Raw genomic sequence first — 27,088 nt, 5'->3', positions numbered from 1 at the left:
TGCAGTATTGAGTAAATGTAGGTTGCTTAATAGCCATGGCTTCACGCCATAAATCTATATTTATATACAGTTCATCAGTGTGAGCAGCAGCGCCCTCTGCTGGCCCACGGTGTTGCTCCCTCGCAGGACACACTGCAGAGGATGAGCTCAGCTGATTTTGTGCCTCCCCGTTATTATGTCCGCGATCGGGCGCCGCCAACACCCAAAGTCAGTGCGGCAAAACAGGCGAGTGGCGCTCAACATCTCGTCTAATGAATGAGTGCGCAGGAAGAAGTATGAGTCACGAATGAGGTCTGCAGGATGTCTTTCAAGGTAAACCAGCTTTCTCCGTCCATCATTCTGTGCACGCAGCCTGAGAGGGCCGCAATAAGGTAATTGATCGCACCCGCTTCCTCTTGAAGTGCAGACTTGTTTATTTGGGGGTTATTGAACGATCTGCTATGTTTCACTATGAGCCCGGTGAGGTAGCACTTGCTCTGACATTTGAATGGCTGCTTACTGGCCTGGGCGATCATAGAGTCCAACTCGGTGTGTGTGCATCCGGATTTGCTGATGTAATAGCATGTCAAACGGCCCATGGTACTAGCGTGCACGTGAATGTGCGTGCACAAGTATGTCCACATACCTTTTATTACCGGTACTGAGAGGAAACAAATCATTTTACGCACATTTTGGACATGTCCCCCTCTTCTGAGGACAAAAAGCAAGTCCCCATTATTCATGAGTAACTTGTTAAATTTTATGGTAAAGACTTAAAGTTAGCACAAACTTTGGTTGAGATGTGATGTGATGTCATAAATATGATTATTAATCTCTTGGCACACTTTATTGATGACTCACCTGTCATTCATATTCAGGTGCATCACAACACTGAACAGTAACACCTGGATGCACTCTGCTGTCCTTACTGTCTGCTCTCAGCATTCCTAATGCTCTAATGGTAACTTTCAGGTCAGTTTTTGTGTTGTTGTGTGTATTTATCCTCCAGAAGGAAACACCCCTGGCTAATGCTGTGTTTTGGGCAGCGAGGAAGGGGAACTTGGCTCTGCTTCAACTGCTACTCAACAGCGGGCGAGTGGACGCAGACTGCAGAGACAGTGTATGGACACTGCATGCTGTGGCTGCTCAGATGCACACTTTAACCATATTCCACCTGTGGTAGGGACACAGAAAGCTTCAAGCCTTACCTGTGGGGTTCATGTAGTGCATGTGTGTACCATCACAATTCCTCATCCATTAATTGTTTTCTCTCTCTCTCTCTTTGTCCTATAAACAGTTGAAAGTTTTGCATGTTAAGCCAGAAATATGCAGAATTCTGTGGTTTCATCCCTGCCATCACTACACTGTTTACCAGGTCATTGCAACAAAACAAATATGCTCATTAATGTTTCTTTCCAGTATGGAACAACAGCGCTGATGGTGGCATCATACAGCGGCCATTATGACTGTGTTAAAGAGCTTATCATGCAAGGGGCTGATATCAACTACCAAAGAGAGGTATGCTGGGGAAATGAAACCCAATGAATTAACTAAATACTCTTACAGACTCCAAAACATAAAGTGTTGGTAAAGGTGTTTTTACATTGTCAGAATTAGGCAAATACAATATTAGTGAATGAACTTGACAGATGTTGACTGTCCAGGCTTTAAATTTAGATGTGTTGACAGATGGATTTATCTTATTTCAATGGAAGCATACTCATGCTAGCTTTACCCCCTTTGTCCAGCCTTTGTGCTGAGCTAAGGAAACTCACTGTCTGCTACCGCAGGTGAATTTAGAAGGTCACTACAACCTGCTGGCACATAGCTCCTGAAAACCCACTAATTGTTGTTTTTACACTTTCCAGTTTTCCAGACATGGATTAGAAATTCGTCCAGACCAAAAGAAAAATATTGAAGTTTTAAATTGAATAAAGTTTTTAGTCTAGGACTAGACTTCCGCCATGTCTGGAACACTGTGCCTTTAACTGTTAATTACTGAGCAAAGGTGTGCATATGTGGATTGTTCTGCTGGAAGACCCAGGCTAGCTTTACTCCCTTTGTCCAGCAGTTGTGCTACGCTAAGCCAGTACTGCATCATCTGGTAAATAATGTCTTAAGATCTTGTATTATGTAAATTCATGTGCTTTAAATTTGTTTATACACCCTCTGGCCACTTGATTAGTTACACCTTGGTAGTTCTGGGTTGGACCCCCTTTTGCCTTGGAAAACGTTCCTAAGAGATTTTGCTCTCTATTGGCATGACAGCGTTCAAGTCGCTCCAGATATGACATCCGTGATACAAATATCCAGTTCTACCCGAAGGTGCTTTATTGGATTGGGATCCTGTGACTCAACTAGAGGTTGTTTGAGTAAAAAGGCAGAAATTGATCCATGCTGTTGTTGTTCGTACTAAATTCTAACTCTACATTCTGAAAGTTACAGCAGACTGTTGTCCTATTTTGGTGAGCCTATGTGAATTGTTGCCTCAATTACCTGTTCATAGCTGATAGGCCACAGCAGCGGGTGCTAGTTCTATCTGCTTAAAAGTTAAGGTTTTGTGTTCAGAGATGCACAACATGTTTATGCAACCTTTGCATACCCTGAACGCCTTAGTTGTAACAAGTGATTATTTGAGCTACAGTTGCCTTGGTTTCAGCCCAAAGCAATCTGGCCATTTAATCTGACCTCTGACATCAAGAAAGCAATTCTTGTTGATGTCAGAGGTCTTGCTGCTTGCTCTTTTTTTTGGGACCATTCTCTGTAAACCCTAGAGATGACTGTGCCAGAAAATCTCAGGAAATCTGCAGGGTTTTTTTTAAATACTTGCACAAAGTAACTTAAATTGACTTTCTTGATTTGAACTTCAACAGGTCTACGTGCCTAAAAAGATTGAGTTGCTGCCATGTAATTGGCTGATTCAATATTTTTGTCAATAAGCAGTTGAACAACAAAGAGGCCAGAGAGTGTAGTCTATCAATTTAGTATCTTTTGGATGTGTTTATACGCGGATTTCTCTCACCTACAGGCAGTAGGTCACCAAGGTAGTTTTCTTCCTTTTTCCAACCGTTCTTATGCTAACCGGCTGGTGTTTCACTGGGAAGCGACAGCAAGTTGCTGCTATAGGTTTGGTGCATATAGTCCTCATTAACTCTCTGCCCTACACTTTGGTTATATTTCAACCTTTGTGCTAAGTTCTTTTTCTGTTTTTTTCCCCGCCAAATAAAACTTTCTATAATGTTAGTTTTATGCTTGAGTAGAATCTTATTTGTAAGAAAACAGGGCCATATGTGCAGCAAAATTCCCCCAATTGGACACTTATTTATTCTATTCCTCATGTCAGATATTCATGAAAGGTTATATTGTGTACACCATTAGGGTAAAGTTGAGGTAAACAGCGGTGTCTTTTTTTTTAAACTTTCCAGACAGGTTCTACCGCTTTGTTCTTCTCCTCCCAGCAAGGACACCATGAAGTTGTAAAGCTCCTCTTTGAATTCGGTGCCTCCACTGAATTCCAGACAAAGGTATGCAACAGGGTGCAATGATGTGTATCATGGCCTTTAGAATACTGGGTGTGAAGGAGAATGCTGCAGTGCTATCATCAGACTTCAGAATGTGGAGATAAAGAGACAGCGATGCACAAACAGTGCTGCTGTGACTTTAAAGATATTTTTGTTGTTGCCGAACACTTTAGTCATTCTTGTGCATCCATGTGTGTTTATGTGGCAGGATGGTGGCACAGCTCTCACTGTCGCATCTCAGTACGGTCACTCCAAAGTGGTGGACATCCTGCTGAAAAATGGAGCCAATGTTCACGACCAGCTGAACGTGAGGCTCTTTGCATTTACGTCTGCAGCCTCTCGCTCTCAGTACGCCGTCACTGTCCTGTCTGTTAAGTCTATTTGTCTGTCAGAAACACAATGGTTAGCTGCACACATTGTCCCAGCAACTGGAATCTAGCCTCTCAGGTTTCTGCAGACTGCTGAGTCAGACATGAATCATACTGGGCAGGATAACTGTGTGTTTCCTTGGTGCCATGGAAAAACAACCTGCTTACACAAAAATGTGCTTATAAATAGTACTGATGGAATCTTGTTTTAGTGATGTAGTCTATGCCTAATTGGAAGATTTTCCAAGCAGATTTCGAAAATCTAGTGTGAGGTAATTCTTGTTTTGCAGGATGGTGCCACCCCTCTTTTCCTTGCTGCCCAAGAGGGTCATGTGACTGTGATTCGTCAGTTGCTGTCATCCGGTGCCAAGGTCAACCAAGCAAGGGAGGTAATGTCCTCGCCAAACTCTGCCTCTTTAAAACAGAGCTCTAAACATGTTGTCACCTACTCCTGCTAATTGTCCCTCAATACCTACAACCCCCCTCTTCATCAATTCCCTCCTCCAGGATGGCACTGCCCCCCTGTGGATGTCAGCCCAAATGGGTCACAGTGAGGTGGTGAAGGTGCTGCTCTTACGTGGTGCTGATCGGGATGCTGACAGACAAGTACATTGATCTTTTAGGATTAATAAAGTACATCAAAGTGTACATAAAGGGATTTTTACTATTGATTCCTGCCATTCTGCAGTGTGGAAAGTGTGACATTACATAAGACTAGGAGGCTGCGATCTGTCTTTATAGAAACATTTCACCATAAAAGGTTTTTGATTTGTAATTATATGGACATATAGATTGAATTTGCAACTGTATGCAGATACTTACACTTATATTTAACATTTCAAAGTTGGATGAGAGATTATCTGTTGGTGGGAAACGTGATATAGTCAAAGGCTTTTAAGGATGTGAGTAACTGAAAATGGACTCGTGATTTTTGTGACAATTTTAACAATTGTATGCTTTTTTTGTGTCTTTCAAGGATGGATCAACAGCGCTGTTCAAAGCAGCGCTGAAAGGCCACAATGGCGTCATTGAGGAACTCCTCAAATTTTCTCCATCACTTGGCCTTCTTAAGGTAAAACATGCTGCTGTAGATGTCTGTTTTGGGAAATAGCTATGGTTAAGGCACAACTTGTCAAGCTCTCAAGCTTTTCTTCAACACCAAAAAAATAGTCTGGCACAAACACAGTGTGTTCTTTTACAAACTTAAACATATAGAACAAATTGTTTTATCAGCAATGTTTAGTGGGCTTGTAGATAGATTTTGCATGTTTTGTAGGATGGATGTTACCCGCTTAGAGAAAGTCAAGATAGTGATTTCCTCTTTGTAAAGATTTGAAGATTTGACATCAGTAGAAGCACAGAGAGTAACTTAAAAATATTTGCAAACTATTGATCCAAAGAAACAACATCCCTGGGCAGGTAAAGCTGTGTTTTCATTCCCAGGGATTGCAGATGGAAAATGGCTAATAGCTAAATCTAATACAATATACAACAGTGATATAATTTTTTTTATACATGGACACTAATAATAAAAAGGTTTAAAAAAAAAAAACCAACAACACTGATATCTTTATGTAGCAACTTGTATGTACAGCACATGACAGTACTGTTGGAATGTAATCAGTAAAAAGGAAATCAAATAAAAATAATAATAACAATAAAAATCACTGTCTAGGAAAAAATGAATAAGCCTATAGTGTCAAACCAAAATAACGGTGCTAAATTTTATACCTAGATAAAAAATTATTTTTACATTTCCAACTGCTCATAAACAGAACAAAAGAGGATCTAAAAAAAGCTGAACTATCAAATAAATACTATTAAAAACATATTACTAGTAGTGTCAGACAATCCCAAAAATACCACCCACATCACGAGTAGCTCAGTGCTCAAATAGCAAGGAACACTGGTTCAGAGGCTCTATATCCAGCTCCACTAACAATCAGATGAATTTCCTCCGTGGGCAGCCGGGCAGTCAGAGTGGGTCATGGCTGACAGGCCTGAAACATGGTTACAGAGACAGCTCTCTTCCATCATCGTTATATTCATCATCGTTTATTTGTATAGCACTTTACGAACACACCAGGCAGACCAAAGTGCTGAACAACACAGATCAAAACAACAACCAAATTAAAAATACCATAAAATCATTACATACAATAAAATAAATAAGAAGGTGTCAGTTTCCTACAGAGTTAAAAGCCAGGGAATAAAAATAGGTTTTCAATCTGGACTTAAAGACCTGCACTGATGACGCTAAAAGACAAAAAGACACAAAAAGAAAGTCAGTGGACCTGCCATCCCCATTTCCGTTTTTTGTGTTAAACTACATTATCTGGCTGCTGGCTCTTTCTTTTTATTTAGTGTCCCAATATTAGAGCTGTTAATCAATCTTGTAATCTAATGCTGAACAAGAAAAGGAAGATGCATGCTTGTGAAATACCAGATACTATTAAAGGAAAAGTAATAATATTAAAGAAGGGTAGTTCATATTTGTGTCTTGTCTACAGAATGGCTATACTGCCCTTCATGCTGCTGTTATGAGTGGAAATCTTCAATCTGTTCTGCTGCTACTTGGAGCAAATGCTGACCCAACGCTACTCAATAAGGTGGGATAGCAGACAAACAGCAGACAACCTAAGTATATAATCTCATTAGATATTATAATCAAAGTGTTTCCCATGTATCTTTTGCAGAATAGTGAACTCCCTGCAGATCTGACAAAGAATGATCGCATCCTTAAGGTTTTACGTCCAAAAATCCTGAATGGACACAGCTGATAATGGCACAGGTTCCTGCCTTCACGCCTGTCTGTGTAAGGAGGGGGAAAGAAAACAAGTGTCCAATCCACCCAATTACAACATGTACTGTACACGGTGCTTGCTTTTGGTTGAAATTAAGCTGTCGTATGCCGAACAAACCTGGACAAAGTATAGCGCAACACAAAAAACATTTGTCTTCCATGTGCATCATCCCCTACTGGTCTCCTGTTTATTTGTGTTTATCCCAAGTGTTGTCAGATTTCTATATATTTTGCACTCTTTATTTGCCTTTTTAATAAATGTAATAAAGTGTAATTTTATTTATTAATGCAGGAGTATCTGTGTGGATGTGTAATATTTTTTTGAATTACATTTTATTTGCGGTTGGAAAATGAGCAGTCATGATAAAATAAGGATCAGATATTACGTACACATTTTAATAATACAATGGTATGCTAGTTATGTGACGAATACCCACTAGAGGTCACTATTATCCCTATTAACAGACACCTGTAGCTCACCTGTGCTGTGATTTAATTACATTAATTCCGTTTTTTCCCTCAAAAACGTTAAAGCGGTTATGAACGTACACGTTTATATGGTAAGTTCTATTAATTAAAATAACTTTCAAATGTACGGATGAAACACGAGAAATTACAGCCGCTGTTAAGCTACTTTATGTCACGTGACCATCGCGGAAGTGACTGGAGCTCTTGTTGATGCGGAAGAGAGACACTTGGGATGTTTGGCTTCTAAAGTTGTTCGACAGTAAACCATATGTGATAGATAATAGAGAAAAAGAAGAAGTGAGCGAGTTTACGGTTTTATTTAAAGTCAAATACTAAACTTTGACCGACAGAAAACCATCTAATGGCGGGCGGTAATTTACAGGTAAGTGGCAGACATTTACTAACAATGATTACATAAGACTGCCCAAATCAAAGAGATGTTAACTCGGCTTTTAATAAACTCAGCCTTTTATTAAATAAGCAACTAGGGATTTTATATTGTATGAATGTCTAATTTAGAGACTAACAATAAGCCAACTTGAATGTATTTAGCCATAAATTCAATTATAAGTAATGGAAAAAAATGGCACTACTGCGTAAGGAGTGTAAATCACTACTAATGCTTCATAGATGAAGAAACTCTAACAATATTTAGTTGGGGCTTTATTGTCCCATAGTGAAACATATTTTCTAGCTGTTTTCCCTTTTCCAGTGATGAAAAGTAGGAAAGTAAAGAACTAAATTACTTTATTTACATAAAAGTTAGCTTTTTGCTACTTTGTTTCTGTCTCAGGGAATTTAAATGGGCAGAGTTGTACTTTTTACAATTAGAAAACAATGTATAACTTAAACTGTACAGGTAATTGTTGCTATGGATAGCAAAAACAACAAAAACAAAACTTGGCTCATTGTTTAAGCTGTCCATGAACTGTTAGCAAGTCACTGAAGTAGCTTTAATATCCCCCAAATTACCCAGTATTTCACAAACAGAACAAATATGATGTACAAGGAGGCCTGAATGTGTATAACATTTATGTAATCATTTTCTTGTTTTCTTGTTTTTTGGCCCTGAGGTGTTTCTAGTAAGACCCCACCCATTGGATGGAACAGCCTAGACTGAATTATCAATATAGAATAATTATGTCTAATTTTAAAATGCTGCATATGTAATCACAGGACACCACAATTTAGAATTTTAATTTATGGTGTTAGTAATACTTTTGAATACTATCTTTTTAAAGTGTATTTTATAAGTTTAAAATGGTAAATGGCCTGTATTTGTATAGCGCTTTACTAGTCCCTAAGGACCCCAAAGCGCTTTACACATTCAGTCATTCACCCATTCACACACACATTCACACACTGGTGATGGCAAGCTACATTGTAGCCACAGCCACCCTGGGGCACACTGACAGAGGCGAGGCTGCCAGACACTGGCGCCACCAGGCCCTCTGACCACCACTAGTAGGCAACAGGTGAAGTGTCTTGCCCAAGGACACAACGACTGAGGCTGTTGGAGCCGGGGCTCGAACCAGCAACCTTCCGATTACAAGACAAACTGCCAACTCTTCTCCACGATCGCCCCACCATGCTAAACAACTTACCTGCATATATGACCAAACAAGAAGCACAAACAAGAACCAAAAAAATTCATATAAGTTCTATAAATGTGTAATAAATCCTTCTGTTTCATCTTGTTTGTTTTCAGAAAGCCATAGATTTGGCCAGCAAGGCCGCAGAGGAAGACAAGGCCAAAAACTATGAAGAGGCCCTCAGATGTTATCAGCACGCAGTGCAATACTTCCTTCATGTTGTGAAGTGTGAGAAACTTGTACCACTGTTAGATTTGTACATCCTTTTTGCTGTTTTAAACTCCACTTCGGTTCCGCATGAATGATCTAAGTCAGTTTTTGCGTTGCAGATGAGGCCCAAGGCGATCGGGCGAAGCAGAGCATCAGGGCAAAGTGTGCTGACTACCTGGACAGAGCTGAGCAACTGAAGCAATATCTGAAGAAGAAAGAGAACGCTCCTCCAGCCAAACCCGTCAAAGAGTCTGGTGACAAAGGGTAGGAGCAATCAATAAATCTGAGTCCATTTCACAATGTTTGTTGCTTTGTTTACAGTTTAGACTTTGTTCTGCAGGCTGGGTAATTTCCTGAAAGGAAAGCTAAATGTAATTTGGTCTGAATAATGGACAAAGTTGAGAGTTATTGTTAGTTGCCTTGAAATTCCATGTGCAATTTTTTTAACGGACTGAGACAGAGATCAGTTTAAATGTGTACAAATATATATCCATTTATTTATTAAATTTAAAGTTAGATCTGTGACAGATATTTTAAAATGTTTTTGCGTCATTGTAAATTCAGCGGACTTTCTTTGAGTCTTAAACTTTACTCTCACAATCGTTCGCTCAGAAGCACATTGCTCAATCTGCATCCACTTTGCGGATTTAATCAATAAAAACAAGCAAAGTTATTGGAACAGTTGTTCAACAGTAAATACTTATGTATAACACTTAACGCGTAAATAAACCATTTTAATGAATCACTTTCCAGTCAGCAGATGCATTTAATGAACATTTAATGCAGCTGAAGCAGGAACATCTGTAAACCAGCCTGTATTTATCTATAAATGGATGAGTAAGTCCCATTTAATGAGGTGTCAACAGCGTTTTTATACTGCATGAAAAATGTTTCATTCAGTTCATTAAACCTTTCCATTCAGCTGAAGGCAGCAGAACATGTATGTTAATGAATTTGAAGCCTCTGAATTTTTATTTATTATTTATCTGTTGAAGTGTTGCTCTGATAATTTGCATGACGACCCACTTACCTTTACAGTTGTTAAATCACCTGCAGATGTCAGCCGGTTGCTATAACTTAATCACACTCACTTGTATACACATCAGCCAGGTTGTTCTACCAGTTATGCTTTATTATTGAAATGCATTACATATAAACACTTTTACATAACATTTTAACCACTGAAATACAGAGTTATTACTTGATGTGCTCGGTTCCATCTGGTTTATAACACGACTTACCAAAGAAATGTCTTTTCATCATCTGCAGCATTGCTGTGTGATTAGCTCAGTCTTATAAAAAAAATAGGTCTAAGGATGGGATTTTCTTAATTTCCAATTGCTCTGATCTCTATTTAACTTCAGCAGCTTTAATTTAGTGGGTTTAACAAAAATACTGCATAATACTTTGAGGAATTAAAGCATTTTGTAATACAACTCAAAAGTAGTTGAATTAAATAATTGAAACTAAAATGTTCATTTCTATACTTGGTTGAAAACCCTTTTCTGGCAAATACAGCCTGAAGTCTTGAACTCGTGGACATCACCAGATGCTGGGTTTCCTCCTTTTTAATACTCTGCCCAAACTTTACTGCACTGATTTCAGTTGCTGTTTGTGAGCCTTTCTGTTCAAAGTTTAGTCTACAACAAGTGAAATGCATGTTTGTTTTGGTTAAGATCAGGTCACTGACTTGGCCATTCAAGATTATTACACATCTTTGCTTTAGTAAACGCCTGGGTTTGGCTGTAAGTCAGTGTCCAAATATATATGGACCTAACTAGGGCTGTTCGATATAACGATATATATCGGATGATGATATAAAAACGTCTATCGTTTCGTGGTGTCGCAAAATAAACTGTTTACAGCAATATTTTTTCATCGTTTTGATGATCACTGTAGTGGCCATATTAATTTCTTAAAGTTCTCTCTTTTTCTTACATTTAATATAACCACAGCGCCTGTTTTTATGCGTTGTCGTTAGCAACAACGACGGTAACACCATCGCGTGTCCACTTGTTTATGTTTCACATAAACCTTTCACAATAAAGCTCAAGATCCTGTTGAGACTTTTCAAAATAAACTGAATCGCATGAAAGAGCAGATTATTTACGGATGAGAAGTAAAAAAGAGCCGCCAGGCGCTAAAAAATAAACCTTAGACTCAAACGTTAGAACAGGCTTTTCCCCGCAGCACGCTGTGTAATAAATACTCACAAAGAAAACGGCGGCCGTTACAACTTATGTCTAAAAATGTATCGTTTCATGCATCTGTTAAAACACTCGACTCCAGCTACATGACGCGCAGCTGGAAACACTTCCCGCAAGACGAGCTGCCCGAGATTCACAGAATTTACAGAAAATGTTACATTTGTGTGATTTATATCGTTATCGGGACGAATTCTATCGTCCCGATAACGGTATAAAGATTTTGGTCATATCGCACAGCCCTAGACCTAACTGTATTATTCTTTAAATCTTTGTCATAATTTCCCCAGAAGTGTCTAACTCTGTGACTGTTGCTGTAAAATTGTTATGAAAGTGTAAGTGACATAGTGTCACTATCTAAACATGTTTTTCTTGTTGAATTTTGGTTTACTGTATGGCTCTGCCTTTGTTGGTAAAGTGTGCCACCTGGTGTTCTGATTTAGAAGTCACACATAAGAGAACCATTAGTCAGTAGTTTGTAAAGAAAGGATGATTCCCGAATTTAGGTGGATCTGTACAGCTTTTTATTTTTACAATTAATTTGTAATATTCTTTACTAAGTTTGTTTTTATTCTTACTCCCATGGGTTCTACAGTTGTTCTACAGAAGTGTTCTGTCTTCTTCTTGCCCTATGCTTATAACCCCCTGACCTCCACCTCTCCCCACCACCACCTTTTAGGAATGAAAGTGATGAAGGTGAAGACCAAGAAAAAAAGAAGTTCCAAAATCAACTGTCAGGTGCATATCACTGACATACAATTTCTTGAAAAGCCAAATGTGTTGGTATTTCTGAACCTCATTTATTTTATAGGTGCCATTGTTATGGAAAAGCCAAACATAAAGTGGGACGATGTAGCTGGACTCGAAGGAGCCAAAGAAGCCCTTAAAGAAGCTGTTATCCTGCCAATCAAATTCCCACATCTGTTTACAGGCAGGGATTTTTTTTTAATTTTTTTTTTTTGTGAAAAAGTTTTGTGAAAGTGAAGTTTTTCGTTTCCTTGTTTTTTTAAAGACTGAAACTTCTTTTGTAGGCAAGAGAACACCGTGGCGGGGGATCCTTTTGTTTGGGCCTCCAGGAACAGGAAAGTCCTACTTGGCCAAAGCCGTGGCCACAGAAGCTAACAATTCCACCTTCTTCTCAATCTCATCCTCCGATCTTGTGTCTAAGTGGCTAGGAGAAAGTGAAAAGTGAGGCCCAAGTTCTTTACCTAGGGGCAAAATTAAGACTATGACAAAGTTACTGTTAAGAAAAATGAATCTATTTTTTCCACTTCTGTCTGTCTTTAGGTTGGTGAAGAACTTGTTCTCTTTAGCCAGAGAACACAAACCATCGATCATTTTCATTGATGAGATCGACTCCCTCTGTGGCTCCAGGAGCGAGAATGAGAGTGAAGCAGCTCGCAGAATCAAGACGGAGTTCCTCGTTCAGATGCAGGGTGAGAAAGAAGATACTTACAGATTTGAACCAACAGCTGGAAAGACGATACGAAGTGTCATGAACTATGGCTCATAGTTCAGTTATTCATGACAACTGATTGTTTTAAGCATTTATTTGTCTAAAAATCATCTGTAAGCGCCCGCAGCCCAGTGTCACCTATTTTTTCTTTATTTTGTTGCAACAAAATCACAAAAACCTGAAAATATTTAGTGCTCAGTTGACTAATTGTGCAACTCTTTTCTCCTGTCAGGTGTTGGTAATGATAATGACGGAATCCTTGTCCTGGGTGCAACTAATATACCATGGTCGCTGGACTCAGCTATCAGGAGAAGGTCAGATCCACTTGTTTCTATACAAATGATCCCTACCTTTTTATCTATGAAAAGCGCTATATAAATACATTTTACTTACTTTTACTTACCTAATCACCTCTTATATTACCTAGTACTGTTCATCAGTGTTTTTGGGCTAACAACCAGGATTTAAGAGGTTTAATGCTCGTTTATGTCTCAGGTTTGAAAAGCGAATCTACATTCCTCTGCCGGAGGAACATGCCCGCTCCTCCATGTTCAAACTGCATCTGGGCTCCACCCCCAATAACCTGACAGAGGCGGATTTCGTGACTCTGGGCAAAAAGACAGATGGCTACTCCGGAGCTGACATCAGTATAATTGTCAGGGACGCCCTGATGCAGCCAGTCAGGAAGGTTCAGACAGCCACGCACTTCAAAAGGGTAAAACCACAGTAACCGTTGCTTGACATGCTCTTTTTGTCATATTTCTAAATGCAAGAAAACCTGGTTCAGGGATCCAGTGGAAGTATATTATTCCAAAATCAAACTAACTGTCATACTTGAAATTCATACACCTGACAAGGTGCTTATCTCATCTTTACATACAACTGTACTCAAAGAATTTAAAAACGCACCACTACATTTCTTTGCAAATGCACTGGTGTAGTTTGTGTTATATGCAAATCAGCACTCATATATTGCTTGTCATTACCTTTTAACTTAATCAGTGATAAAAACAACCTGGAAAAAAGACCAAAAAAATGTCCAAATTTGATATATCACTATATATTGTGTGTAATATAACTACAGGTTACAAAAAAAGGCAATCCATAATTAGTGTACCCCCCGTCTGCACTGACTTTGGCTGTAATATGCCTCCTCATGGTCAGGTGTCATCCTGTGGGATGGCAGCTTACTCTTCAGTCACTGTTGCGCTGAGTTGCTGCTGAGTCCACGTAGGAGGATTACACTGTTTTACTCTGTTACTAAAATGACTCCACTGGTTTTCTGTGGAGTTGAACTTGTCTGGTGGTTCACCCTGCCTCCAGCATTCCAGTGGGAAGATCCCAGTCAGATTGTACCAGTCGTGGCATTCTTACAGATGTAATTTTCTCCAAAGCCGTAGTGCCTTTTTATAGGCTTGGGTGTATTTGACAGAGGAGTGGTCATTTGGGATTAGCTGGTTAAAGGCATTGTGACTTCTTCCCCAAATTTGTGTTTTGAGACACATAGCTGCTCACAATAAACAGTCAGGCATGTACTTTAATTGTATACATATCAAGTTTATGCCTATAACTTGTGTTGTTATGTCTGCAACTTTTCTTGAAGCTCATCCTTTGGGCAGGAGTCTTTCTTGTAACTCCAAAATAAACTTCTATCCACTTCCACTTATCCTTATAGCTGTTGGAGACTATCCCAGCTCATAATAAATTTATCAATCTAAAATATAAATTCAACCAGAGGGAGGCAGCACTGTGTGGTGTTTCTTTTTATAATTTTTTATTCCTGTCCTTATGCCCATACTAATTCAGGTTCGAGGGTCAACATGGAACAATCCTGGCGTTGTGGTCGATGACCTGCTGACTCCGTGCTCACCTGGAGAGCCCAACTCCATTGAAATGACATGGATGGAGGTCCCTGGAGAGAAACTTCTAGAGCCAGTTGTATCCATGGTAAGAAAAGGGCTCTTTCATCAGTTGATATTCGGAAAACCACACCCACTGGATAGAAAATAATCCAGCCCAGCAAAATGTAACCGAGAGCTGAAAGGTTAACAAAGTCATTTTTGGTGGCTAAAAATGTTTGATTTTTCTAAAATGCATCTCGAATGAGTGACTAAACATTTCTCTCACTGAAACCAGATGAACAGAGTCTGCTTTCTGGAAGAAAAAAAACATAGTCTGTTTTGTACATTTTTGTAATGTTATAGAGAGGAGTCTAAGCAGTTAGCATGGATACTGTTACCCATCATTTTCAATGCTTTACATTGAAATGAAATTAACATTTGCATATTTGACTTGCCAGTGACACAGTGTTTGCTGGTTGGATCCTGCTGATTGTCAGGATTCTGCTTGCATCATACATTATTATTGCTCAGAGAAAAAAATCTTCAGTTACAGGTTATTGTGTTCTTTGCCCTCTTGTTAGTTGTTGGTCACATAACAGCAGCTTACTGGCATTTAACAGTGTTTTGCTTGTGGATGAAATTGACCAGAAGGCACCATCAAAGTCAGTGAACAATTATGAAATGTTGTTTTTTTTTCCTTCATTGTGGTTAACAATGAATTGCAATCTGTCTCTGTCAGTTCTCTCTCTGTGTTATTGACAAACCCAGTGACTGTAATCTATTCTGACCTACCTAATGTTCTCTATACAGGCTGACATGCTGAGGTCACAAAGCAACACCAAGCCTACGGTGAACGAGCAGGACTTGGAGAAGCTGAAGAAGTTTACTGAAGATTTTGGTCAAGAAGGCTAATAATATCTTTGTACTCAAAAATAGGACTGTACTTAACAACTATCTTTACTCTCAGTTATGCTTCAGATCATTTGATTCGCCTTTTCAACTGCTGTGTCAAAAATGGTGGAAAATGTCACAGGTTTAATGGACCAGAGGTTGCAGCAAATCAGTCTTACAGCTGACAAAAAAACATTTATCCTTTTGTCACAATCATAGATCTTCTTTTTTTTTTTTTTTTAAATCAACCAACCAGTTGAGGAATCGCCTCTTTCAGCCACATTAACCTATCGATCCACCGAGGCTTGTGTTTACGTTATTTTTTTAAGGGTTTTTCTTATTATATTTCAAACTGAAGCGTTTTTTTTTTTCTGAAACTGCATCACTGTTAGAAAAGTATGTGCAAAGGCTACAGTGGGTAGATCCTGGCATCTTTCCATCACTACATACTTTATGTAGTCTAAGGCAGATTTTAATACTTTGATTAACAGAACTGGTGTTGTGGTTGACATTTAACAGGAATTTATGCAATGAAGTCTGTGAACACTGGCAATCTTTTTTTCACTACATACAAATCATTAATGGCATCCAAAAGGATCTTCTGGGATTTAAACTGATGTAGAGAAAATGAAAGAATTTCTTAATTCTGATATGCCGTTGCACATTTTCTTTCAGCCTTCTCCTGTTAGATTACTGACACTTTACTGTGTTCTAGTTATGTTCTGACTTATTTATAAATGATTATGCTCTAGCTGTGTTGCCTTTGGGTTTTAAATGTATTTAAGAATTTCCTTTGGGTTTACAGGGGTTACATTAATAAAAAAAAAGGTCAACTTGTACTTTTCTTGTATTCTACTGGATATGTTCTGTGAACAGAAGTCTCAGGGCTAAATAAAGGAATTAAAACATTAACTTTGTAAATATGTTTATTTGTTAAAATACATCTCTTAGTTAACTATCATATTTCTATATTTCTAATGCAGTGTAAATCACAATTTAATTTCCTTATATGATAAGTGAATATTAATTTCACAGCAACAAACAAATTAAGACTTGTAGAAAAAATTACATCAATAAGCTGCTTGCAAAACATTTCTTATACATCTCTTAATTCAGTGTCAGTAGTGATGAAAAAATCTGTTTGAAATGTAGACCAAAATGTTTTCTATTGAGCAGAAGTTTGGATTTTAAAAGCGGTCATAATTTATATGCTGAGAAAAAAAGGGTCCTAGCCAAGTGAAATGTCTCAAGAGATTTACCTGCTAAGGGTTTTTTAAGTCCATGGAGATTTAAAAAAACACTTTAAATGAAAGGTATGACTGAAAAGCTGCCAATGAAAAAAACATAAACCAAGAACTTATAAATCTCAAGGAGTGATGTCCCATTTCACTTCATGTAAATGCCAGGGTTACAATATAACAGACTATATAATCAAACCAATGTTCATCAAACGGGTCCCTCAGAAAACTATGCTCATCTGAAGCTAGCTCCACCACTAATTACCTTAGGAGTCAAAGATACGATGCAAATTCACAATCAAAACAACAAAACATTAAAATAGAAAAACATACAGTAAACGGAAATAAACACAAAAAAAACATCTGTGCACCGTGAAGTGGAAGCAAATTGACAGGAGAGAACCTGAAATGTGCATGAAAGGAGTAGTGTCTTTTCTGTCATTTTGACAACTTTGAAAATTAAGTAATGCTTATATTACATTATGTTTTTTGGTTAAGAATATTCATATTCAGATAACACAAAGATGTTGGTAAACAGCAACATAGACTGTATTTGAAAGTGCTGAGTATACATGGTGAGTAATTCACTGCACATCGCGTCAGATAGATGTAGCCCATCAGACACGTTTCATTCTAACTCACGTGATGATACAGAGAGGAGGCCATATAAATACAGGGGGAGGGAGTCACTGGCTGCTAGAAGTACATTAGTTCTGACGCTAGAATACAGAGAAGAGAGAGCCGAGTGCTAAACCGGTTGCCGCTCCAGCGAGCATGCCCAAAGCCACATCTCCTCCGTCGTCACGCTGTCGCTCCCGAATGATGACATGGTTCACTCCAGGAGCAACGTACCCACCTACAAAACACAAGTTTTATAATGGTAAGTTCATACAATTTAAACTCTGTTAAACTATTCTACTTTTTCACTTTATCCTCTGGTCACAAATAAGAACATCTAGATGGGTTTTTGTGACCCATTTGTTTAAGAATGAATTTAAAGTCCATGATACATTTTTATCTAAGTACCTGAAAAACTAATAAAGATTTTAGACTAAGCTGCATGTTTTTCTATTTGTTAATGAGCAAATGTTCTTATAGTAACTAAGATGGTATGTAATACTCTTGTTAAGCATCAGGATGACAGCACTGGTAATTACTGCGTCAGAAATCCCATTCTATGCACCATTTCCTCAGTATGGGAATCTCAGAAGTATGTTGACAACCACTAAGTTCAGTCACGTTCTGAAATGAGCCAGTTACGGATAAACAAATATTAGGCCTTTCAAAGTGGAAAGATTTTACTTTTATACTGAAGACTTCTTTTATAAGGATCAAATCCAGCCACTTTACTGCATTATGGATATGCATATTGTGAAGATGTCCGCTTGTCGACAATCAAATTTAGGTCAGAGTTTAGTTAGTCCGCAATTTTGTTGTACATCTACGGTGACAATAATGGGCTATTCTATTCTATTCTAGCTACCAGGATTCCTATAAACTAGTGGTGGGCAATGTCCAGCTGTTTACCTTGGTATTGATAAGGATAAGCAACTGTGTAGGGCTGCCCATCAGCAGAGTATACGACCTGTGTGGCCTGTGGGGGCGGTGCAGTGTAGTCTCCATATGGGCCTGGGGCATAAACCTGGCAAAAAAAATTACATTTAACAAAGTGACACAAAGGATGTTACTGTATTAATAAACCCTTTGTATTAGATGGCTTATAGAAGAAAGACTGGATTTGTTGGTTTTTGTTTTGTTTTACATTAATCACTGAGTTGATTTTCACTTGAGATAGTCATGCTAAACCACAGACAAATGTTGTAAGTAGCACTATTTTCATAAAAGACTTTAGACCTGAAAAAGTAATTTTATTCAGTTATGAACATGAAAAGAGATGTATTAATACTGTTTTTCACCGGTTGGGGAGGATATTCCGAGTAGGGGGGAGGAGCAGATGCAATCACCTCCTGTGCAAAGCCGATCTGAGGAGCAGTGACCACCTAAAAGTATCAAATAACAAAAATCAGCAACTGAAGCTTGCCAACACCAAAAAAACTCAAGCACATAACATTAAGATAAGTGAAAACAATAAAAAAAATATCCAGTTTTCCTCCCAGGAGGACAGTTCTTCTGCTGTGCTCAAGTCACTCTTAGTTCAGCTTTATTCAGAGCTTATTCAGGTAATGTGACAGAAAATGACAGACTGTCAGTTACAACAACACTAACTTTAAATAACGTATAAAAATCTCACCATATTAACTCTGGCATCTTGAAGTGCCATTGTCCATGCCCTGCAACAAAAGCAGACATTATGTCATCTTGAGTTAAAAATGTCTGTTCTAATTACCTGTACTCAAATACATCTAACTAATTTTATGACTTGGTGTGTATGTGCAGTCTTACAGAGCATCATCTGCACTGTCTGCACACAGGCTGATGACCCGTCCATCTCTGCACACTATCTGGAACAAGGCATCACGCGTCTTTCCCTCTGGTGGGTTCAGCTCTAAAAATGCAAGTGGGGTGGTGAAACATTTAAAATTAGTGCAAAGAGGTGGGTAATAATAGCATAGGGATCAGCCGCATGAGATCAACATTAAGCGTAAGACATGTACCCTGACATCCAGCGGAGTTGCGGATGTTAATGCAGTTGACCCTCATGTGGATGTCGTCCTCCATGTCGCGCCGTTGTTGATCGTTGTAGAACACAAGTCGTCCGTCAGCCCATAAGTCAAACCAGTTTCTTTTCCATCGACGCAGTATGGTACCTGACATAGTAAAGGTAGTTTGTTTATTTTTAATGTGACATCATCTTAACCATCTGAGTATCTGACATATTTATGGCTATATTGCTTTCTTATAGATGGGTGACAAATGAAAAGAAAAAAAGACCCCTCTTTACTGGAGTAATGAAATATCATTCTTCCAACAAATATTCTGCGATTAGGTTGAGATCCAAAGTCTCCTGTGTTATCATTTTCATATCTCATCACTACTATCAGGCTAAAAATGTTTCATTGTAGGATACAGGTCATCTAAACCACACAATTGCCCCCACTTACAGCATAAACACTAATAGATCCATTACTGTGGAGGTCAAGCATTCATGTTTTTCCTTTAATGTGTCTGGATACTCACTTTGTCGATGAAGCCAGCCACTCTTTACCATAGCCATCTTGGAAGTAACACCTACAGAATAAAATGTAAACACATTAGAGCGCATCTGTTATTACTGAGACACTAGGAGCATATGACTGGGTGTGGCATGTCCAACACAAACCTCGTGACTGTTAGCACTATTAGCAAGTTCACAAATCTATTTTCAGAAACATAAGCTTATATAAGATAAGATAGGATAGGTTACAATAACAGCTCAAGGTAATATGGCCACATGGCCAGAAATATTAACACCATGTTTAGTTACTCTGTAGTCCCCCCATGCTTAGTTAGACAATGTTTAGGACATGACATTGGTGGAAGCCAGATAACTGACAGTTCTCCTGCTTTAACCAATGTTTAGGCTATTTACTTAGATGTCATCCTGGTTTTAAGTCAGACTAGGCCAGTTGTGAGTAGGTCGTCCTCATGTTTAATAACTGCTATGCCACCCATAGCAACCCTGTTATAATGTGGATTTTATATGATATAAGTTATTTGATATGTAGGTTATCGCTAACCGTTAGCGGCTTTTTAATATAAACACGTCGCCATTACAAAGCTGACCTATCGGTTAACCGTGTTTATAATACGCTAAAACACCACAACTTGTCGTTTTACCCGTACTTGTAAACGCATTGGATAAATTAGTTACCTACTTGATTTCTTGTATGCTTTTTGGGGGGAGAGTGATATCAAGCTTTTCGTGGAGAAACAGCAAACACGGAAGTGAGATGCAAAAAAAATAAAAAGAAGAAGACTCCTTCCACGGAGAGGAAAAACCCTGACCGCTAAACTTAGCTGACACTGTTACTGTCCACAACGGAGGCCTTAAGCCACGCCCACAGAGCATCTTCACGAATGTTCAGTCTTTCCGCGAGAGGGAGGTTTTTGTTTTGGATGACGTAACCTATCAGCTGACAGTGGTGGAAAGTGCTAGCAAACGGAGCGAGGGCGCGCTTGTTGAAGTTCGTTTCTAACGTTTGGTAATCACATGGCCGACGGCGAGGCTTGTGTTAATATTCCTCATGTTTATTAAACATGATTCCATTAGGAGTGTGTGTGTGTAACGAATTTGCCTGTTGGTTTCTTCATGTCTTGTCTAATGTTTTCATGTGTGTGCGCATGCACGGGTTTGTTGGTATGGGTATATATGTATGTGTATATGTATGTATATGTATGTATGTATGTATGTATATATATATATGTGTATATGTATATATGTATATATATATATGTGTATGTGTGTGTATGTATGTGTATATATATATATATATATATATATATATATATATATATATATATATATATATATATATATATATATATATATATATTAAATATATATAAAATTGTAGGTTGTGTATCCTTCAGGTGTTAATAGGGTTATTGAAAATGTGTATATGTGCGTATGTGTGTATATACGTAGGTATGGATAGATAGAAACATATATGTGTATATATTAAAAAAAAAAAAAAAATTACACATAACATATAATGTAATTACAAGGAGGTATTTCTGTAGTCTATTGATACTAGATAGTGGAAAAGGGGTGGGATTAAATAAGCTTATGCTTCTTCCTGCTCCTTTTTGAACATGGACGTTATTTGGAGTTGTGGTTGCTCGTTTTCCTTTTGTTTGCTTTGTTCATTTGTCTCTTTTAATTCTATTTTTTTTTTATATACTTTTTCAACATGTTCAAAATAAAGATTCAATCAATCAATCAATACATTTGGTTAATTATGCATTAAATTGGCATAGAACGCGTATAAACTAGTATAAACACAGTAGCTGAGGAGATTGGGAGCAAAGTTACGTGTTCGTAATACTTGAGTAAATGAATAGTACTTAGAAACTTTTTTTTTTTATTACATGTGAGGTACCAAACTTAAAAAGTTGTGCCCTGTCCTCCAGCACGCATGTTCGGAGTGAAGGCACGCTTGGGGTAAACTGTCACTTCCTGTGTTTTTGTGAGCCTCGCTTCATTTAATTCGGCGAAGCCTGTGACTGCAGACAAACTCGCATCACGCCAAGCCAACTGACCAACGGGCGACCCAGGGTTACAAAACAAACCCAACCTCTCTGGCCAACAGTTTGAGGAGCTAACGAGGGTAGCGCAGAAGCTAAACAGCTAATTCGAAATGGCGACTGCAATATACTTGGAACATTACCTTGACAGTAAGTATCCAGAATGTGGTAAATTTCTGTCAACAGATAGAAAATGCAACTTTTAAAGGTTTAATTTATTATACATTTTTGGACGGCGGTTTCAATGCAGTGCGTTTGCAACTAACAAGCTGTTAGGTCATTAGCCCGCCAGCTAACTGGTTAGCATTACCTTAGGAGTGATAAAGGTGGGGTAGGTAAGATCTTAATGTGTCTTGTCAGATTCAGTCAAAGGGGAATGTAATAATTAACTGTTTTCACATATTTAGGAAAACTGACTATAGGTTACAACCGTTTCTGATTCATGCGCTAGCAATGTTGGAGCAGCCTGTAGCTACGCAACTAGCATTAGTTATATAAGGGCATTTAGAGATAAATTGTTATATTAACAGTCTTTATATTTAAGCTAGGTTCATTTTAGTCACAGTTTGTGTTTTTATATAGGAAATCATTTACAACCTGTTGGTTGCCGCGTTTCCCGTAACAGTTTACGCGCCTGGGCGGGGTGTTTGAAGTGTGTCACATGGCATACAGAGTGTATTTACTTGACAGTTGTTGTTATCATGAGCCCTTAATAATGTCTGCTTTTGGGACAAATGTAATACATGTGAAGCGTTATTTTGTACAGACAGATTGTTACACGACAACATTCTGCAATTCATGCACACGTGAGTGTATGGTTGTGATGGTATTTGTGTTGTGTTTAATGTGCAGATTTGACCTCAAGTATTTTAAATGTTGTATGAAATGTTATATAAGTATAATGACAAAAGTAATTTTAGCCTTTAGCATTAAAGGTGAAGAAGAGAATGCAGGCAGGATGGAGTGGGCAGAGACAAGTGTCAGGGCAGATTTGTGACAGAAGGATAGCAGGAAGACTGAAAGGGTTGAGTAGGTGGTAGTGAACGCTAACAAAAAGATTATGATTTGCATTGGGAGTGACCAGGTTGGACAGAATTAAACTCATAAAGAGAGGAAGTAGAACAAGAAGGGCTTCAGTGTAAAGCTTAATGATTTCTAAGTTGTAATTAATGTCATAATAACCTCTGCTCTTTACTTCTTATTTATATTTCTTTGATTTTAAAGCATTCAGTTGAGTTTGTGCATTTGCCTTTTTAAAAGGCATTACAGCACAGGTTATAATTAATTAAGTGTGATGATTATGTTCAGAAAATGTAATTGGAATGAACTGTTAGGCATTAATATTGTCTAATCTTTTCTTTAGGTATTGAAAACTTGCCATGTGAGCTACAAAGGAACTTCACTTTGATGCGGGACCTGGACAACAGAACTGAAGGTGATCATTTAATCTCTTAACATTACAGTCAATAAAACGCTCTGTGGACTTATACAAAATAAACAAATGGCTCTGACAGTATAATCTGTGATACCTGAAAACCCAGTTTAGCCAGGCTCCTTATGTATTAGGTTGTGCCACTTACCAGTAGTCTTAGACAAACAGTTGTCAATAGTTTACATCCACTCACTTTCGACCCTTTGTGACTAGAGAAAATCCAAAATATATTCAAACTTGTGCATCCAAGTCTTGTTTGATAAGGGTATTAAAGATTTATGCGATGCAGTCATTCCACCCTGGAATAAGAACAGTTCAAGGAAATCATTTAAAGGAAATTATTAATTCATAGCAAGAGATACGAACTCTATATATACATTAAGGTTAAAGGCATATTAAGTTGGCAGATTCTAATTTCAGTATAATATACAGAAATGAACAGGATTATTAAATTATTAGATTTTGCTATGGAGTTCAGAGCTCTTGTGGGAAAGTGACCTACAAACCAATCAGATAACAGTATTCCTTGTTGCTGTGGTAAATCTTTTCCCACCTTAATGTATATCAATGTTACAAACATTAGGTTGCAACATATTGATATGTTAGATTTGCATGAAAACAAATAATTTATTCAATACAAAATAATTGATTTTTTTTTAAAAATAGTTTATATTTTTTTATATTTTTTAAATATCAAAATTTAAACTTAAATGAATAAAACATTTGACCCTGTTTTAGCTCTATGCAAACTTACCATGGCATTCATGCCTACAATAACTGTATGAAAATTTCTGACCATAACTGTAAATAGGAAGCTTACATGTAATATTTTATCACTAGTTTTATTCAGCACTTTAATAATCATGTTGTTGTGCAGAAAAGAAAGGAGAGATCGACAAACTGGCTGAGGAGTACATCGCAAATGTCAAGAATCTAGCTTCTGAGCAGAGAGTTGAACACCTGCAAAAGATCCAGAATGCCTACAGCAAGTGCAAAGAGTTCAGTGATGACAAAGTCCAGCTCGCAATGCAGACATATGAAATGGTTAGTCCGAAACAATGTGTCTCCTGTCACTGTCCAGATTCTAATGTCATATTATTTTTGTTTTTTGTCCCTGTTTATCAGATTTACATCATCAATGTGTACATGTACTCAGATTTAAATATGCACAATATCTTTCTACCGTAGGTGGACAAACATATCCGCAGGCTGGATGCAGATCTGGCACGGTTTGAGAATGAACTCAAGGAGAAACTAGAAGTGAGCTATGACAGTACAGAGGGCAGAGGTTTGAAAAGTAAGCTGAGTGACTGCACGCCTTTGATCATAAACGCAACAAAAGACAAGAGTTTTAAGTGTGTAATAATGCAAATATTTTCCCCAGAAAATGATGTGCGGGGGCTGAGAGAGAAGCGTGGATCCAGGGGAAGAGGAAGGAAAGGTTCAGATGAAGATTCTCCCAGAAAGAAAAAGATGAAAAACAGGTAAGTTTGAACCAGTGCTTCAATCAAACTCAAGTTTACTGGATAATTGGCTCATGTTTATATTTAGTTCTAACCATGCTCTGTATGTTGGTCTTTTAGCCCAGACTTGAGTGACGCTCTCCTGCCTATGCAGCCATCAGACGTGTTGGACATGCCGGTCGATCCAAATGAACCTACATACTGCCTGTGTCATCAGGTGTCATATGGAGAAATGATAGGATGTGATAACCCAGATGTAGGTTTTCACTTATAATTTCTTCTTAAGCTTTATTGTAAGAACCTTTTTGACTGAGCAAGTTTAGGTTTAATTTTTAAATTGACATTTTTCTTTGTTATTCTTGGTTTTAGTGCCCCATTGAGTGGTTTCACTTTGCTTGTGTTGATCTCGCCACAAAACCCAAAGGAAAATGGTACGTTTTTGAGTAGTAACAGTGTTATTCTCTTTGTCTGTGATGAGAATATAGTTATTCATGGAATCTTACGCTTTTTCTTTCTGCAGCAAATTAACATATTCCCCTCCTTTTACTCTGTCAGGTTTTGTCCGAGATGCACCCAGGACAGGAAGAAAAAATGAGTTTTCATATTTCCAGAAGTGCTTCTCTAACATCTGTACTTTGGGTAGAGTTTCGTAATGTCATAAATATATAAAATATTTTAGTTCGTACAGCGCACCATATAAATGGTGGATCATAAAGCTTTCTTTAAAGGCCTAATCCGGAGTTGGAGTATATCTATACTTGTTGCTTTACTATGTCCGTGTTATTGGATTTCAAGATGCCTGTCTTTGTCCAGTAGCTCTAAAATGACTAGTTTACCTATGTATTATTTGTCTAATCTGGGTAAATCTGGGTAATCTTCTGGGTGTAGTTTTCACAAATTGTCATTCAGAAAGTTGTTCCTCTTAAGTCATTTGCTTTGTGTGTATGTGTGTGTGTGCGCGCGTGTGCATGTGTAAAGACTAACTCAAAAACCCGGATTGTGTCTTAAGCATACTTGAAATGTCAGTTTTATAAATGACTTTTTAAAATAAATTAACAGCCTGCTGAGAATTTACAATTCAGATGCCCTAATCCATGTGTAAATGGTGATGGGAAAAGGAATTGTCAGTTTTTTTGTTACTACCTCCTTAGGGAATACATCGGCACTGCAAAAATGACTGCAATTGATAACAATGTAAAAAACTGTTTTGATTAGCTTAAACCAAACTAGCAAAGCAATGTAAAGTCATTCTGTATTGCATTTTAACAAAAACCTGCGACATCTTTGAATGTATTGTGGTACTTATGGTCAGTCAGTCAGTCAGTGTCTATTGTCAACTGAATGAGGTATTTAAGCACTTTGAATGACATTTTCCCCTTACAAGGTTTGATAATGCAGGCTTAGTTTTATGTTATAGTTTATCTCTTTTAAAACTTTGCCATAGAACATCATGTCAGACCATATATATGGAAGTGTATATATATATTTTGTATGATATAAAACTATTTTGTGCACACATTTTTTCCCCCAAAGATATATTTGTTGTATTGCTTACTTCCTGGTGTACACTCAGATTTTATTTAATAGGATTTTAGAATCTTCATATTCAACTGTGAATATCACTCATCTAGGTGTAAGCCACAAATAAAAGAACCAAAGTCTTTGTATTTTGTAAAATTCAGTATTTTATAACAAATAAAGATTCACTATTATCCATGCATGATTTTGTTTACTGCAGCTTAAAATGGAATTAATGTTTGTTATCAGGTTGTTCTCAAACATTGTTTGGTTTTGTTTCCCCTGATTTAGAAATCTTCCTCTAAACTCTGCCTGTTTCATTCCATGAATGAAGTCTAGGTGTTGCTGGAGGCCTGTTCCCAAAAGCAAGTTGTTAAAATGGAGTTTATTAACCCTGACCTGAGGGAAACTCTTAACAAACTTAAACTATGGGTTAGTTAGTTGGGTAACAGTATTTCAGGTGCAGTAATTTGCCTTAACATGGGTGCTTTGTCATCAGTGTTAGAGACTGCAGTCACTGGATGTCATAAATTTAATATCTGTCTTTTGGTTGTCACAAAGGCTACGTTCACACTGCAGGCGAAAGCGCATCAAATCCAACTTTTTTTGACCCTATGTGACCCATATCCGATTATGGTATGACAGTGTAAACAGCACAAATCTGATATTTTCACATCCGATCTGGGTCACTTTCATATGTGGTACTGAATCCGATACATATCTGATGTTTTAGAAAGCGACTGCTGTTTGAATGGTCATGTCGCATTAAATCAGTCTTTTACGTCACTGACACAAGACAGATGCCAATTATCAGCGCCCGAGAAGATTTTACAGATAAATGCTATGGTACACAGACACCAAATCATAGCTCTAGTTTCCCTTGATTAACAGGCTTTGGTCTTTGCTTGCCATTAACGGAG

General features: G+C 37.9%; 4 protein-coding genes across 5 annotated transcripts; 3 read left to right on the top strand and 1 right to left on the bottom strand.

Moving 5' to 3' along the window:
• The first annotated feature begins 297 nt into the window (after positions 1–297).
• On the top strand, positions 298–6,648 carry ankrd29 (ankyrin repeat domain 29). Its single transcript, XM_085348337.1, has 10 exons — positions 298–312; positions 989–1,099; positions 1,399–1,497; positions 3,405–3,503; positions 3,709–3,807; positions 4,159–4,257; positions 4,376–4,474; positions 4,845–4,940; positions 6,379–6,477; positions 6,565–6,648. The coding sequence occupies exons 1-10, from the start codon at positions 301–303 to the stop codon at positions 6,646–6,648; spliced, it is 897 nt and encodes a 298-aa protein (XP_085204463.1). The 5' UTR covers positions 298–300.
• Positions 6,649–7,465: 817 nt separating this feature from the next.
• Positions 7,466–15,374, top strand: LOC146607475 (vacuolar protein sorting-associated protein 4B-like). The gene is made up of 11 exons (XM_085347541.1): positions 7,466–7,521; positions 8,848–8,959; positions 9,061–9,205; positions 11,825–11,883; positions 11,957–12,076; positions 12,177–12,333; positions 12,433–12,581; positions 12,834–12,915; positions 13,097–13,316; positions 14,408–14,548; positions 15,253–15,374. The coding sequence occupies exons 1-11, from the start codon at positions 7,501–7,503 to the stop codon at positions 15,352–15,354; spliced, it is 1,308 nt and encodes a 435-aa protein (XP_085203667.1). The 5' UTR covers positions 7,466–7,500; the 3' UTR covers positions 15,355–15,374.
• A 1,082-nt stretch (positions 15,375–16,456) lies between these two features.
• On the bottom strand, positions 16,457–20,551 carry plekhb2 (pleckstrin homology domain containing B2). 2 transcript variants are annotated; one of them, XM_085347896.1, is made up of 8 exons: positions 20,383–20,551; positions 19,710–19,760; positions 19,187–19,339; positions 18,975–19,077; positions 18,823–18,862; positions 18,488–18,571; positions 18,099–18,213; positions 16,457–17,427 (listed from the first exon to the last, which is right to left on the bottom strand). In XM_085347896.1, exons 2-8 carry the CDS (start codon positions 19,744–19,746, stop codon positions 17,291–17,293), a joined length of 669 nt encoding a protein of 222 aa, XP_085204022.1. In that variant the 5' UTR covers positions 19,747–19,760; positions 20,383–20,551; the 3' UTR covers positions 16,457–17,290. The 2 variants fall into 2 exon arrangements, with proteins under 2 accessions (XP_085204022.1, XP_085204021.1); XM_085347895.1 differs by having other exon boundaries at positions 20,387–20,551.
• Positions 20,552–21,731: 1,180 nt separating this feature from the next.
• Positions 21,732–26,206, top strand: ing5a (inhibitor of growth family, member 5a). Its single transcript, XM_085347612.1, has 8 exons — positions 21,732–21,905; positions 23,119–23,190; positions 24,065–24,231; positions 24,376–24,484; positions 24,572–24,671; positions 24,771–24,906; positions 25,020–25,081; positions 25,206–26,206. The coding sequence occupies exons 1-8, from the start codon at positions 21,869–21,871 to the stop codon at positions 25,243–25,245; spliced, it is 723 nt and encodes a 240-aa protein (XP_085203738.1). The 5' UTR covers positions 21,732–21,868; the 3' UTR covers positions 25,246–26,206.
• Positions 26,207–27,088: the final 882 nt, after the last annotated feature.

The sequence above is a fragment of the Diplotaxodon limnothrissa genome, linkage group LG23, assembly GCF_057381915.1.
Source record: "Diplotaxodon limnothrissa isolate DT_005_m linkage group LG23, D_limnothrissa_male_GT1.1, whole genome shotgun sequence".
Taxonomy (NCBI): Eukaryota; Metazoa; Chordata; class Actinopteri; order Cichliformes; family Cichlidae; genus Diplotaxodon; species Diplotaxodon limnothrissa.
This window is presented reverse-complemented; position numbering and strand designations above follow the sequence as displayed.

Coding starts and splice junctions, on each gene's coding strand:
- ing5a (XM_085347612.1), top strand. CDS start 21,869: ATGGCGACTGCAATATACTTGGAACATTACCTTGACA. Junction 24,232..24,375: donor CAATGCAGACATATGAAATG/GTTAGTCCGAAA, acceptor TTTCTACCGTAG/GTGGACAAACATATCCGCAG. Junction 24,485..24,571: donor AGAGGGCAGAGGTTTGAAAA/GTAAGCTGAGTG, acceptor TATTTTCCCCAG/AAAATGATGTGCGGGGGCTG.
- LOC146607475 (XM_085347541.1), top strand. CDS start 7,501: ATGGCGGGCGGTAATTTACAG. Junction 11,884..11,956: donor GTTCCAAAATCAACTGTCAG/GTGCATATCACT, acceptor TTTATTTTATAG/GTGCCATTGTTATGGAAAAG. Junction 14,549..15,252: donor TAGAGCCAGTTGTATCCATG/GTAAGAAAAGGG, acceptor TTCTCTATACAG/GCTGACATGCTGAGGTCACA.
- plekhb2 (XM_085347896.1), bottom strand. CDS start 19,746: ATGGCTATGGTAAAGAGTGGCTGGCTTCATCGACAAA. Junction 19,340..19,709: donor TGGCTGGCTTCATCGACAAA/GTGAGTATCCAG, acceptor TTACTATGTCAG/GTACCATACTGCGTCGATGG. Junction 19,078..19,186: donor CAACTCCGCTGGATGTCAGG/GTACATGTCTTA, acceptor TTGCATTTTTAG/AGCTGAACCCACCAGAGGGA.
- ankrd29 (XM_085348337.1), top strand. Junction 3,504..3,708: donor CCACTGAATTCCAGACAAAG/GTATGCAACAGG, acceptor TTTATGTGGCAG/GATGGTGGCACAGCTCTCAC. Junction 4,941..6,378: donor CATCACTTGGCCTTCTTAAG/GTAAAACATGCT, acceptor TCTTGTCTACAG/AATGGCTATACTGCCCTTCA.